Source organism: Gopherus evgoodei, chromosome 4 (assembly GCF_007399415.2).
Source record: "Gopherus evgoodei ecotype Sinaloan lineage chromosome 4, rGopEvg1_v1.p, whole genome shotgun sequence".
NCBI lineage: Eukaryota > Metazoa > Chordata > Testudines > Testudinidae > Gopherus > Gopherus evgoodei.
In genome coordinates this window covers 66,496,322-66,510,807 of record NC_044325.1, presented here as the reverse complement: position 1 = coordinate 66,510,807, position 14,486 = coordinate 66,496,322, and the positions used below count along the sequence as shown (strand labels likewise).

Below are 14,486 nucleotides of genomic sequence, written 5' to 3'. Positions count from 1 at the left end.
GCCACAAGAGCAGCTTATGTGTACAGGGTTGCAGTCCAAAAGCTTATTTGAGCTTTTCAGCTCTCATAGCACTCAGCTGAAATGGCCCTGTGGCCAAGTGCACATACATGTGCAACCAATAGATGCCTCAAGCTTCACAGCTAGAAGAATGTGTCTTCTTGTGAGTGATGGTGGGAAGGAAGCAGAGGAGCATAAAAGTTCATAAGAGAATTTTAAAATGTTAAAAAGGTCAGAGAAAAACTACAGAAAAAGGACAGGAAAAAGAAACCGGGGAGGAAAAGTTGCCTTGGGACATGAAGTGAGGGGCCATAAGTAGCATGAGTTTACCTGCCCCTTGCAAAGTGGGGTTCCAACAAAAAATGATTGGGAGCTGGGCAGTGTTTCCGTGACACACACGTCTAATATTGAGTATAGCCTGGAAGGGGCTAGGAGTGATGTGACTATAGGCTATGAACAGCCAGTACTTCCACACTATTCTCCTAGCTTAAAGGACTCTTTGTGGGGGAGGATGACTTGAGAGCAACTGGGAGCTCCTCAGAGGCAGCACTCTCACATCATTTCCTATGTGGACTCCTATTGAGAGAAGCTGGAAATGGGACAGCTGCATTAGATTACATGGTGGTAAAATGCTTATTCCCTGTCCACACCAAAGTCTCCACTGTTGCTATCATGGGGGGAATTGCATCAGTGATGAATTAGGCTCCTATTTTTCTTAGTGTTGACAAGACCACGGTGAGGTTCCTGTTGCAGTCTATATGGTTACCACTATATTCTGGATATTTGCCTCTACAGTCTAATGACTGTCTACAAATACAAAACCCCACTGCCTTACTTATCTAGTAGTTTATCTCCTCTGACTGTCTCTTCCCCATTTCCCAGTTTTTGATGTGCTCTGTAGCATCCAAAGAGAAGAAACACAAACCTTATATGATTTGAAGGCAAACTGATCTGCATACCATTCTCGGACTTCAGGATTGGTAAAATCCAGGTAAGAAGAGGAACCTGCAGGTGTGGACCATCAGATTTATTATTTTAACTTTTATAGCATCTATAGCCTTGGCATTCAAGCACTGTGACATGTTGATACAATGATCTCCACAATGCGTAGCACCAAGACTTCTGCCTTTGCTGTAACCTTAATACATAACCCAAAATGCCAAGAACAAAAACCTAAGCAAAGTGCAACCAAGTGCTAAACTAAAGTAGTACACCTTACACTGTGATCTGAAGACCACTATGCTTGGGCTGTGGTGGGCTAAGTTCCACACCATTTAAAGATAGTGACCAGCATTTTGAATGGCACTGAAAGCCAGTGAAGGAATCGAAGCCTTGATGTTACAGGGAGTGTCACTCAGGAGGTGGGTAACTGTGTTCTGCAATGGCTGTACTACGTTCATTACATAGTACAGAGCCACAGTGCTTTAAACATTGTACACAGACAGCTGATTTGCTGTCAGTTTAGGCCCCTGCTGGAACCCCATTGAGCCTTATATATTTCCTTGTTTACAGAGATGTCTACTCTCCATGCACCAGTATTACCAACAGCGTAGTGGAGGTTTGGAAGTGTAGGCACTCCCAAGTATAGTCAGGAATGAAACAAAATGCATCTGTATACTTATTTCAGAGCCGCAGCCATGTCACGACTCCCTGTTATTTGTTGCTAGGTTGTCCGGCTTGAAGCTAGCATTTTAAGACTGGCAACTTCTACAAAAATTATGTTTTCTGGAATTAGGTGGATATTTTAAAATATAAAATTGGGGCGTGTCAATCTTAATGGTGTCCAAATCCTATTAACTCTTATCTCACTTTCCCTTTTTGCTTCTCAGAATTTTCCCCTCCATCTGATCTAACCCTTTTCCAATTTTGCTGTTCTCATCTTTGCTGAAAAGGATCTTTATGGTACTGTTTCAGCGCCATGGCCACTGTCTCTCTCTGCATGGCCTCCAAACTTCAGGTGGAAAGGATTCCTCTAGCCACACACTATACAGTGAAGAATATAAGACCCACACCATGAAGTTTGAAGTGTTTTCAAAGGGGTGTTTCAGGCCCCACTAGGGAGAAAGTGTAAATGAAACCCTTGTTCACTGTTACAACATTGAACAGTGAAGTGTGGTGTTGGGTTTTATGTTATCACTGGCTTACTCCCATTGTAACAATCACCATTAAAAAACCAAGAAGGAACAGCAATCTCCTCTCATTAAAATTAACACAGTTTAGTGATTTCAACTATGAACAATTCCTCCTATTTCAAGAATCTTTCAGCTTGTTGTTATATCAACCAGTGACTTCAGCAGGAACCTTGAAGACCTTTTACTATTTCTTTTAACAATCCAGTTTGCACCAGTCTATTTGACTCAACCTTTGCTTACTTTTATAAACAATTTCATGTAACAGGCTGAGTAGGAGTTATGCAACATTGGACAATTTAGAGTACTGGTCTTTGCACAAGTTCAGTAAGCTTATAGTACCACGCACCTAGATTATATGCAGACAGAAGCATTCTCTTTCTAAGTTGCCAGTGGGTGCTTAACCCCCACTCTGCCCCAGGCCCTTTCCCCACTCCACCCTTTCCCCAAGCCTCCCCCTGCCTCTCCTACTCCACCCCTGCTCTGCCCTGCCCCATTCTGCCCCCTCCCCTTAGAGTTCCTCCCCCTAGCTCCTCCCCCTTTTCCCCAGTGCCTCCTGCATGTTGCTGAACAGCTCATCCATGGCAGGTGGGAGGCACTGGAGGGAGGGGGAGAAGCTGATCGGCAGGGCCGCTCATGGGTAGGAGGTGATGGAGCTGATTGAGGGAGGGCTGCCAGTGGGTGCTGAGCATTAACTATTTTTGGAGCACCTACAGAGTCAGTGCCCATGTATGCAGAGATAATACTAATTACCTCTAACTAATGGTAGAGAAATTAGAGCTGGGAAGATTAGGAGATGCATTAGAACTATCAAAAGACTTGGAATCGTGAATATCCAAGAATTATGCCAACACTTTTTTTCCTTTTGAGATGTTAGTTCTATCCACACTACTATCCACTTTTGACTCATGTTATTCTGCTACACATTACAAAATAAACAAATTCTAATGTATAGACTATAAGCAGTGGGTTTTCTTACCTGGCCAACAGATGCCCTCAAAGTCTTGGCCTTTCCTATTCTTCACAAAATACCCCTTCTTTTTGGCCTGAGAGTATAGGGCGTACATGGGATCAACCTTAATGTGAGGATCTATAATGACCACAAGCTGCCAGCATAAGAATAAGAAGAATCCATTAGCATCAGTTGTTCAGCATATTACAGAAAGAGCTCAATCCTGATTCAGGTTAAGGCAGAGGTAGTCACATTTTTGAAAAAGGAGTTACTGGCCCTTGCGCATACTTACTATACATATGTAAACTAGCTGATTTCACAAGATAAGTGGCAGTGCATGCTTGTCTACCTGAAATAAGGGTCAGTACTATACCATATGCTTCAGAAGAAAGTAACCTCCCCTAAAATCAATATAATACAACATTACACAATTGATGAGGTGGGAAAATAAATTTCTCCCTTACTGTTGTGGTGACTAGTTTCTTCCCTAAACCACAACATTTAATTACTGTGACAAAGTCAGGCTGGACCACTGCAATCGGAGCGATGGAAGGCAGGGATATTACCCTAGAATGAAAAAGGCCCTATTGTCTACAAACAAAAAAGAGGTTATCTCAGATCAACTGAGGACACCTGGGACCTGTCTAGGACATTTAAAGCCCCCCCCCGCCCCCCGGTGGGAGAGAAGGAGGAGACACAAGCTGCTGCAGGATTAATGGCAGCAGGGAAAAAGGCTTCTCCAGGGTGAGAGGGTGCTCTTCTCCCTCCAGGGGAAACCACCAAACTGACTGCCTGTTTAGGAGAAGGATGGACACCATGGTGGCCAATACAAAGGCAACACCATCCCCTTCAAGAGGGGGTAGGAAAAGGTATTCCCCCTATATTCTGTGTTGTGAATTTGTTTCTTTTGTATGGTAGAGGAGTACTCCTTGGGCCTGGCTTGAAAATGTTGATAAATAAACTCAGAATGGGAAGCCCAACGCTACCCAGAGTGAGACTGATTTACTTAGGCCCCACCATCATCTGAGGGGGAAGCATTAAGCTTGGTGAGATGGAAAAAGTGCCCTGCCACATTACACATTGTGACAGCATATGCTATTATGGTCACCACTTATTATGATAAATCTTGTACAAAGTATGCCTTGGGAGGTATCATTGGGAAAAGTTATAGTCTGCTGAATATTATTGCCCTGTTAAAATATATGTATCAACACTGTATATGGAATTATGAGATTTTGCTATATGTTTGCTACTGAAACATGTTGTGAGTCTGGGGAATGCCCACAGTCTAGCTCTTTAGAAATAACAAAAGAACTATAAACAAAGGACTGGCATGTCATCCCCAGAGATACCTGCATGCATACAGAAGGTACAAGCAATTCAATTTGCAATTCATATGGAAATCTGAGTGCACAGCACATAGGCAATGGAGTTGCCTGACCTCATGACACAGCAAGAACTTTTCCAGTAAAAAGGGTCAAGATACATGTAAAACGGACAGACTGGTCAAGTTGAGTATGATCCATAACTTAACAAGAGACCATAGAGGACTCCTGCCTCCCCATACTTGGGAGGAGGGGGAAGACACACTCTAAAGGGGAGGACATGTGACCTAAGTTCCCTCCACGGTGTGTGCCTGTGTGGCCAGGCAGGAGGCCACAAAGAGCCACACACTTAACTCCCCCAGTCCTGGAGCTGCTGCAGTGGGGAGAGATGCCTCTCTCCCGGCCCCAGAGCTGCTGCGGCAGGGAGAGGGCTGGGGGGAATCCTCTCTCCCTGCTGCAGCCCCAGGGCATCCTGCACCTCAAAGCCCTCATCCCTGGCCCCAACCCCGAGCCTGCACCCCCAGCCAGAGCCCTCACCCTCTCCTGCACCCCAACCCTCTGCCCTAGCCCTGAGCCCCATCCTGCATCCTGAACTCCTCATTCCCAGTCCCATCCCAGAGCCTGCACCCCCGGCCAGAGCCCTCACCCCTGCACTCCAACCCACTGCCCCAATCCTGAGCCCCCTCCCACATGCCAAATCCCTCGGCCCCACCTTCACCACACATCATCTTCATATTGGTGCACATAACTAATTTTTTCCCATTCATGTAGAATGAATTTTGAGGGAACATTGCATATGACTGTCCCACATGTCTCCTCTGCCCAGTGATTCCCCTACCCTCCACCCAGCCTGGGGCCCCCACACTCTCCCTGACCCACATTACCTGGGGCAGTGGGGCAGGGCAGGGGCAGAGAGGGGCTCTGTCCTTCTCTCCCTGTGTCTCCCATCTCCATGTTCAGCAGCAGTCTCTGGCGGCTGGGCAGGGGGCTAGATGGAGCTGCCTGAGAGAGCCTGGCTGGGAGGCAGCAGCAGCCCCCTTCCTGCTCAGGTTTGGCTGCCAGGGACAGGGGCTGAGCATGCCAGGGTAGGGAGGGGGACCGGCTCGCTTGGCCCCTGGCCCCAGCAACAAGACCTGGGAGGGGGGGAAGCCCACAGCCAGTCCAGCTGCTGGAGTCAGGACTCCAGATTGCTTCGCTTCTTTTCGCCCCTGGCATGTTTCTGGCTCGCTCAACCTCTGTTCCTGGCAGCCAAGCCCCAGGCAGGGAGTGGGTCACTGCTGACTCCCAGCCAGGTTCTCTCAGGCTTCTTGGTAACCAGTGTGATATTGCAGAAACTCTTTTGTTACTCTTTTGTTTGATGAATCCAATTATAGAATAAACCACCAGTTTGGGGGATTGTCTGCCCTATTCCTTGCAGTCTGCCCTGAGTATAACACTCTCAGTGTAGCCCATCCAGGCACCCGGTTACAATATAAAAAGGGGGAACAAAGGCCCCTGGCCACCTCTCTTCTCTTCCATCTTTACTAAAACAAGATTGATTGTAAGACTTGGAACTGGGGAAGATTGATCCCAGGCTGGGAAAGGAAACCAGCTTGTGTACTAAGAACTGAACTGCCTGCAACATCCAGAGGGGTGAGAGAAACTGTTCGCTTCAAATTTAGCTTTGGTAAAGTTTAGGAAACAGCTTCCAGTTTTTATCTTTTATTTCAATGCCAACCCCACTAGTAATCACTTAAAATCTATCTTTCTGTAGTTAATAAACGTATTTTAATGTTTTATCTAAACCAGTGTGTTTTTGGCTGAAAAGTTTGGGGAATCTACTCAGATTAGAAAGGGCTGGCGCATATTTGTTTTCTTTGATAATGACTAATTTAAGAGCTTGCACTGTCCAAGGGGGTCTTGAGCAGTGTAAGATGCACATTTCTGGGGTGCAAGGCTGGGACTAGAGATAAATGGGTGTCATTCTATATGTAAGAGTGGCTGGGCATAAAACTCTGGTAGTTGTCTGGGGATGAGTGGGCAGAGTGGCAACTCATACAACAAAGCAGCACACACTGTACACTGCACTGGAGCATTAAGGGGGCACAGCTATTTTATGAGCTGGATTGTACTTTGGGGATGTCACACTCATATCTTAACATGCATAATAAATATCAGTTATAAAATTTTCCTGACCTTTTAAAAAAATGTAACCATTGTATTTTGCTTAGTTGCCTTCTGCAGCCATTAATTCATGATAATTAAGAAGAGGTGCTACTATGTAACTTACTATGACTTCACTACTTTAACATTGCTCCAACAATCATTGGTTTTTGGCTGAAATCAACTATTGTATGAGTTCATTAGTTGGTTACATATTCTCTAGATTCTGCACTTGTATATCTAATATATTTAAGTCCGTACATCTAAGGACTATACAATAAAAGCAGAAATAAAGATTAACCAACCTGAATACACTGCCAACTACAGCTGAAGGATCTGACACAAGGGCAAACTCAGTAGCCCTTAGGCAACCAATCCCACCAAACAAGAAGGAACAATTCCCAATTAAACATAGATAGGGGAGAAAATGGATTATCAAAAAGAAGAAAGAAAAGCAAAAACAGAGAAGGGGGCTTAACAATGGGTAAAGGGCACCCTGTTGAAATAAACAGACCTTCCTTTAGGACCTAAACGCTGCAGACAAGGACTGCAGTGAAACCTCCTGTAAGATGGAGTTTCACATAGGTGGAGCCTAGACCAAGAAAGCTTTGTCCTCTGCCTTATGCTAACTAAGCAAAACACTAGTAAGAACTGACCCACCACAGCCACTAGTAACTGCTGGTGGGGACATGGAATGAGACATGTTTGCTCAAGTATTTAGGGCCTCCCTAGATTATGCTGTACAATGACATTTTCCATCCTCCCTCTGTATAATGTACCTTGCGTTTTTTCCTCTTGAGCAGTTCCTGCATCCTTTCGGGGTGCTGGAATTTTTTCTTGTCCCAGGTGAAGTACCTCTTTCCTTCTGTGTGCTCTATGTCCAGCCATATAACATCATAGGGGATGTCATGCTCATCAAAGCCAGTGTCTACTGTCTTTACATCCTGCTCGTCCTCATAGTTCCAGCGGCACTGGTGGTAGCCCAAGGAGAAGAGTGGAGGCAGGGCTTGAGTGCCTAGGAACAGATATGAAGTTAGAAACTAAGCCAATAAGCATAATAATGGTATTGCCTTTCAGCGTTATCATGAATCTTTGGAAAAGTCAATGGGAGTGGCATGGCTGAAATCATATGTAACTGTTTGAATATGAAGCATACTTACCTAAGGTTCAGTCCAGAGCACAATTTTCACATTTTGAGTTTGTAACACCAGAAACTAAGATCATAACAAAAATTATGGATAAGCTTAACTTTAGCAGAAGCTGCTGTAATTATTATATCATGGGTGAGAAATCATACTGTTAAAGGTGGCATAATAATGCAGTGTGATTCTAGTGACCATTATTACTCTCCAGCTAAAATTTTTCTTGATGTTTTAAAAATATTGTGGATGAATTTAATTTTCATTGACATGAATAACTAACATGATCAGGCTTAGCAAAAAAGGCCATTGTAATCTTCCTACCAGTTCACCTCAAGAATGATTTGTAATTCCCCTTACTCTGGCACTTGAGCAGAAATTAATATTTGCTTAGTAATAGAAAATAAAACCAGTTCCTTAGGTGCAACAATACAGCAAAACCAGAGGGTCACATTTTTTTGAAACTTTTTCATAGCGTGGGCCTCAGCTTTGAGAGATGGTCTTGTAAACTATTTGCCCTCCCACTCATGACTAAAAGGACCACTTCCCCTCCTATTCATGATCCAATAATATCCCCGTGGCAATTGCTTATGTGGAAAAGTAACATTAGGAAAGTTTGTGTGCTCTTAAGTGTCTTAAATGTAGTAAGACAAGGTGGGTGAGGTTATACCTTTTATTGGACCAACTTCTGTTGTCTCTTTCACCAAGCTTTTGAGATTACCTCACGAAGCTCTTCTTCCACTAACTGAAGTTGTTCCAATAAAACATATTACCTCACTCATCTTGTCTCTCTAATATCCAGGCACCAACATGGCTAATAATAATAATGGGAGATATACCTATCTCCTAGAACTGGAAGGGACCTTGACAGGTCATTGAGTCCAGCCTCCTGCCTTCACTAGCAAGACCAATTACTGATTTTTGCCCCAGATCACTAAGTGGCCCCCTCAAAGATTGAACATGAGTTATAAATTTTTTTTAATAATTTAATTTTATAATTGGTCTGCTAAACCCTAGATTTAGCAGACCAATGCTCAAACCACTGAGCTACTCCTCCCCCTCTATAGTGTAGTAGGTAATTTTTCCTTTATAATAAAGTCAGTCACACTGTCTGCACTTTTGCTTTTCTGTCTCCCCTTGCCCATGTCTCTTTGCCACCTCGCCTCTTTCTTCTCCTTTCACCCTGCACTTGCTTTCCTGTCACTTTGCTACCTTCTCTCATGGACACACTGGCCAGCTACCATCTCTTCCTCCTGCTCCCTTAGAGATACTATCCAGTTGCTTCATTCCTTTCTCCCACTGGTGCTTGGTAGCGCCACTCGCTAGAATTTTCTCCGGTTTCCTCTCTTCCCTCATGAAAGAGCAGCCTCAAGTAGTAACAAACAGATTGGCTTCACATTTCCAGCTACTTTTAGAGGCCAAGCCTGAACACCTGTAGATGCTGCTGAAAACAAGGATGAAAGCCATTTCTCCACAAAACACCAATAAGTGCTCTGTGAACCACATTTTGGGAATGGCTGTCCTACTGCATTCAATGAGATAAGTAAACATTAGTCCACTTTTTGATACAATATGTTCAGCGGGTAATTGTTCCACATTATTAAGGTGATGACAGGGAACCTCAGTGATGAATGTACAATGCTGTTTCTTCACTGATACAAGATAATACCTGTCAATTGTGCATATTGCTTGAAGATATCAAAAGGGGTGGGTCCCATTAGGAGGAAAACATCAATTATTCCACTTTCTGACATCCAGCGCACATCAGTTTGAGGCACCACTCTCTGCTTAGTTATGGCTGGAGGAGATCTGGATGGTACATGCTTTGAAAGAAACAGAAAGTAGAATCTGAAGCCCTCTCTCTACCAAAGATTAACTTTACAATGTCTCCATTGATTGTCCAGACCTTAATAGTTCTCTCTGATTTTTTAATATAATTTAATCTAAATAGTGTATTTTTGATCATGATAATGCAATATCTTATCTTATTTTACTGTCTAATTTTAATAAGCAAAAAGAATGTTGGATGTGAAATCACATCTATATCCTTGTTCCCTGAATATCAACAACAGAGTCACATGAAGCATTGGGGAGGGGAAAAATACCAATAATTTCTAATTTTCATGGTTTGATAAATGCTAGCTTAAAAAATGCTTAATATGTTTTCTGCACTTGATAGTGTTGGATACCTATTTTTATGGATTTCTCTTGCAGGATTTGAAGTACTTCAAAATTTTCTTTTCTTATATGAAATTTACTATGTGATTCCTGCATCTTGTCTTCTGAAAAATGCACCTTTGTGATTATGTCTAAAGTTCACTAAAATAAATGAGGAGGGAGAGAAAAGACTTACAATTCCTGATTCACTGAGGCAAAAGGTGAACATGAAGTTACATTATCAAATTGCCCTGTACAGGAGTATTTTAATTTCTTATTGTGCCTAGGAGTTCAATATCATGCATCTCTCACCTCCATTACAGCTTTTGTATTAATCTCCACTACAGTTTCTGAGGAATTCAGCCAGAAGATCCCAGAAGTTCTGTTAGGTTTATGTGCTAACAGAAAGGGCACTGAACCATAAATGCCCATTTTGTCATGGATCTTGTGCCCATAGACATCCAAGTTAAAAAGTCGGTAGGCATCATCGTCACTGGAATGAACAAACAAACATTACTTGTAATAATTACTCACTGGACCAAGTTAAACTCTGCTGCAACTCTACTGAACTCAAAGGTGTTACAGCAGGGATTAATATGGTGTATTCTTTATTACAGTCTATCATTTATCAGCAAGATACGACATGTGGCATGGATGACCATTTCTATTGCTTTGCTCAAAGCTAGCTGTATCAAATTACATCTCTTGCTGTCAATGACACTGCTTCTGATGTGGTCTCATCCTTAAACTATTAACACTCACCTTCCCCATTTTTCTGCTTAAATCCCATAGAGCTGTCTGGAGCTACTCTTTTACGCATTTCAGTAAAGTATATTCTGTTTAAACCTGAGAAATACTCATGCAGAACTGGCTGCACAGAAACATAATAGAGAACAGGAAGAGTCATGGGCAGCACTGTGGAGTTGGAAGCAGAGCAGCTTACTCCTTGGGAACAGATGCCATCATTTTATGTGTTGCTTGCTACCATTAGAACAAAACACAAAATGTATTGTGTACTGTACTGATATATGTCATACACATCTCAGGCCTTGTTTGAATTAAATCATCTGGAAAACTTTATGGTTTCTCCATTACAGGACTTAAAAAGTTTTATTTAATTATTCACCAATCCACTTAACACCTAAGCTGCACTAACCACTCCTTGTGCTCATTCAGTCTTGGATTTCCTCACATCATACCACTAATATGTCTGTTATGACTTGCAATGGCCATCCAAACAACAATCCGGTGTGCTCAGTTAAACTGTTGTGCAAATCTAAATGTTCAAAGGTGACATCAGGACAAAGATCACTGGCACTTGTTCCCGTTGGATCTTCACGTTTCAGATGTGCTACCCCGCCTAATTATCCCCAAAATCAGAGTTACAGCCCTCTTTAGAAGCAAATCTGCCACTCTTTTACCTGGTGTTTTTGAGGAGAAGTGTTTCTGCATGCTCTGGTATTCCATAGACATGTTCACATCCATGCAAAGAAAAATCCAAGCCTATGGAACTGGGACCTGTAGGAACAGTATTAAAATACAACAGCCCTGAGTTCTGCTCTTATCATGGCCTAACTTTAAGAAATAGATCAGAACATACTAATTATAAAAATGTTCTGTTTACCTATTGCTTCAAACTTGATTTGAGATTCACCTCCATTATTATATACCTACTATATGGGAAAGTTTTCTAGGGGTACTTGTTTGTAAATTTGTTGTTTATAAATTTTGATCAAATCATGAAGGGCAAAAAGAATGAATTTATAGTAAAAAATGCCAAAACTTGCAGGTTACTTTATTTTTATCAAACTATTCTTTATTATGTAATAAAACAGTTTTATGTCCTGACCAAACATTGATCAGGACACGGGACAAACAAGTAAATATTGGGACAGTCCTGACAAAATCGAGATGTCTGGTCTCTCTAATAAGATATGGGACTTTAATCACTTCTTAGAAGAGCTTTAGCCAACCAAACAAAATCATTGTATATTGATCTTTGTGCCTTTGAAAGATTTTGGGTTGCAGGTCCTGGAGACTGAAATTCTCTTTGTGTCCACAGAACAGGTACAGCACAGGCAACAGGAGTGAGAGCTTCCCCATGCTGTGCCACCTGTGTGCCTTCTCAACCATCACCTAGACAACTTTTATAGAAGGGATGTTACAGCAATTTAGTTTCCATGGCCCAGATCCACAAAAAGACTTAGACATTGTGATGCTGAGCATCATGGCTCCTAAATTTTAAGGGCCTGGCAAATCACAGGAAGAACACTGCAATCCACAAAGCATGAGTTAGGAGCCCGGGATCCTACACAGTGAATGAGAGAGAGGCACCTTAGACTGCAATCCACAAACCAGTGTGGTAGGTGGGGAGTTGCCTAACCTAGCCAATGGGAGATGAGGCCAAAGGTGGGGGCTGTCCTAAGTCCTGCCCCTCTCATGGAGATAGGCACCTAAGTCTGGGCTGCAGGGATGTGCCTTGCCCTGCTGGTAATCCACAAACCAGGAAGATAGGTATTTATCCCTGTAAGTCATGTGTGGGGCCCACAACAAAACAGCTGGGTGCAGGATCTCCCTTGCAACCTTTTGCTAGTAGATAAGGTGCTCACTCAGGATGTAAAAGACCCCTGGTTTGAGTTCCCTCTCCTCCTAAGCGAGAGAAGGAATTTGACCAGGGATTGTCCACATACAGGTGAGTGTTCTAAGCACTAGGCAATACAGTCATTCTAACTCTTTCTCTGGCCCAATTTATATATAATTGTTCAATTAAAGTGGAACAACTTAAACAGGCAAGACTGAAGGAGCCCTATATCAGAATATTCCATTGCCTAGGACCCTTCCCACAGAGGGGGCTGATCCTGTTCAAATTCCTTCTCCCCCTCACAGGATAAAGGGGAGCTTGAACCAGAGGTTAGCCATAGCCTGGGTGAGTACCCTATCCACCAGGCTAACAGTTATAAGGGAGCTACCCTTCCTCTTCTTCCCCTCCCTGCCAGCTGTTTTGTGTGAACTCAGCGGCAGGGCCCAATTCTGCAGTTTCTGAGCATGCCTACTGGATCTGGGCTCCTGTATGGGACTTAGACAGCTGAATGTCTCTCTTTCTCAGTTTGTGAATTGCTCTGGGGCTTACACAGGAGCCAAACACCTGGACACCTATCATGAGGCAGCAGTGTGCATGCTCAGGCAGAAGATAGGCATACGGGCACCTAGGAAGAGGCTGCAGCATGCATGCCCAGAGGTGAAGACTTAGGCATCTACAGGGATAGGTGGCAGCTGAGTGAGAGTTTTGTGAATCACAGTGGTGCCTAAAAATAGGACTTAGGCACCTAAATACCTTTGTGGATTGCATTGCAGGCCCAAACAATTGTCAGCCTCTCTACTGGGTCTGCTAACTTAGTGCCCAGTGTGATAAAGACTTATGTGATAATGTTTTATGTCATGCAGAGCCTGGCCCATTAGGAAATGGATTGAGTTAACCCATTCATTTCATGTAGAACACAACAGGTTGTTATGAATTTGTTCATTACTAATTTAGTCTGGAATTGAACTAGTGACCTAGAAAGGTCTATAGTCCATTTGTCATATTTATTATTAATGTACCCTTTGAGCCTTCCAGTAGGAGAAAGAGTGAGATGAATAACCATTAAGTAGTTAAACACAAATGCAGATAGAAATATGGATGAGCACATAATTATGCAAACTGGTAAAGTTGTTTTCAATTTTAGGCTTAATCTTACCATTAGCTTTGATGTCTAAAAAACTGCCAAATTCCTCCTGCCAGAGACCCAGATCCTCTTGATTTTCCTACATGTATAAAAATAGGCAAATCTAACTTAGCCAACTGTGCTTGTTTACAGAACATTTTATTTATGAGTGATACACATGTATTCTCTTGAGATGCATTATTTACTTGATATGTTGTTGAATGTAGGTGGAACATAGACCAAAAAACACTTGGTTTGGGCCAGGCCTGTGAACCTTGAAGAACAGATGCTCTGGTGGAACACTACCGTCCTCTGCTGCAGCACAAAAGAGCAGCATAGATTCCAAGGCCAGAAGGGACAATTGTAATCATCTAACCTGAGCTCCTGATGCAACACAGGCCATAGAACTTCTCTGAAATAATGCCTTGAGCATAGCTTTAAAAAAAAAAACAAAAACATCCACTGCAACCCTCAGTAAATTGTTCCAATGGTTAATTATTCTCATTGTTTAAAATGTCCACCTTATTACCTGTCTGAATTTGTCTAACTTCAGCTTCAAGCCATTGGATCGTGTTATATCTTTCTCTGCTAGATTGAAAAGCCTGTTAAATATTTGTTCCCTGTCTACATACTTGCAGACTAATCAAGTCACCACCTTAACTTGTTCCTTGTTAGACTCAAAGAGGACAATCTAGCTTATCTATCACTATAAGACATGTTTTCTAATCCTTTAATCATTCTTGTGGCTCCTCTCTGAATCCTCTCCCGTTTATTTGTCTTGAATTATGGACACCAAAACTGGACACAGTATTCCAGTAGTAGTCATGCCAGTGCCAGACATAGGGGTAAAATAACCTCTGAGCTCCTATGCAAGATCCTCCTGTTTATGCATCTCCAGGATTGCATTAGCATCTTGGGCCATACCATCACACTGGGAGCTC

General features: G+C 42.8%; 1 protein-coding gene across 1 annotated transcript in view; it reads right to left on the bottom strand.

Annotated features, from left to right (window-relative positions):
* The window catches only part of GANC (glucosidase alpha, neutral C), a 50,818-nt gene that overhangs the window by 17,255 nt on the left and 19,077 nt on the right, over positions 1–14,486 (bottom strand). Inside the window, 7 exon segments of the mRNA XM_030559569.1 lie at positions 923–1,002; positions 3,106–3,232; positions 7,325–7,560; positions 9,354–9,507; positions 10,154–10,334; positions 11,263–11,359; positions 13,579–13,645. Coding sequence (XP_030415429.1) covers positions 923–1,002; positions 3,106–3,232; positions 7,325–7,560; positions 9,354–9,507; positions 10,154–10,334; positions 11,263–11,359; positions 13,579–13,645 — 942 coding nt within the window.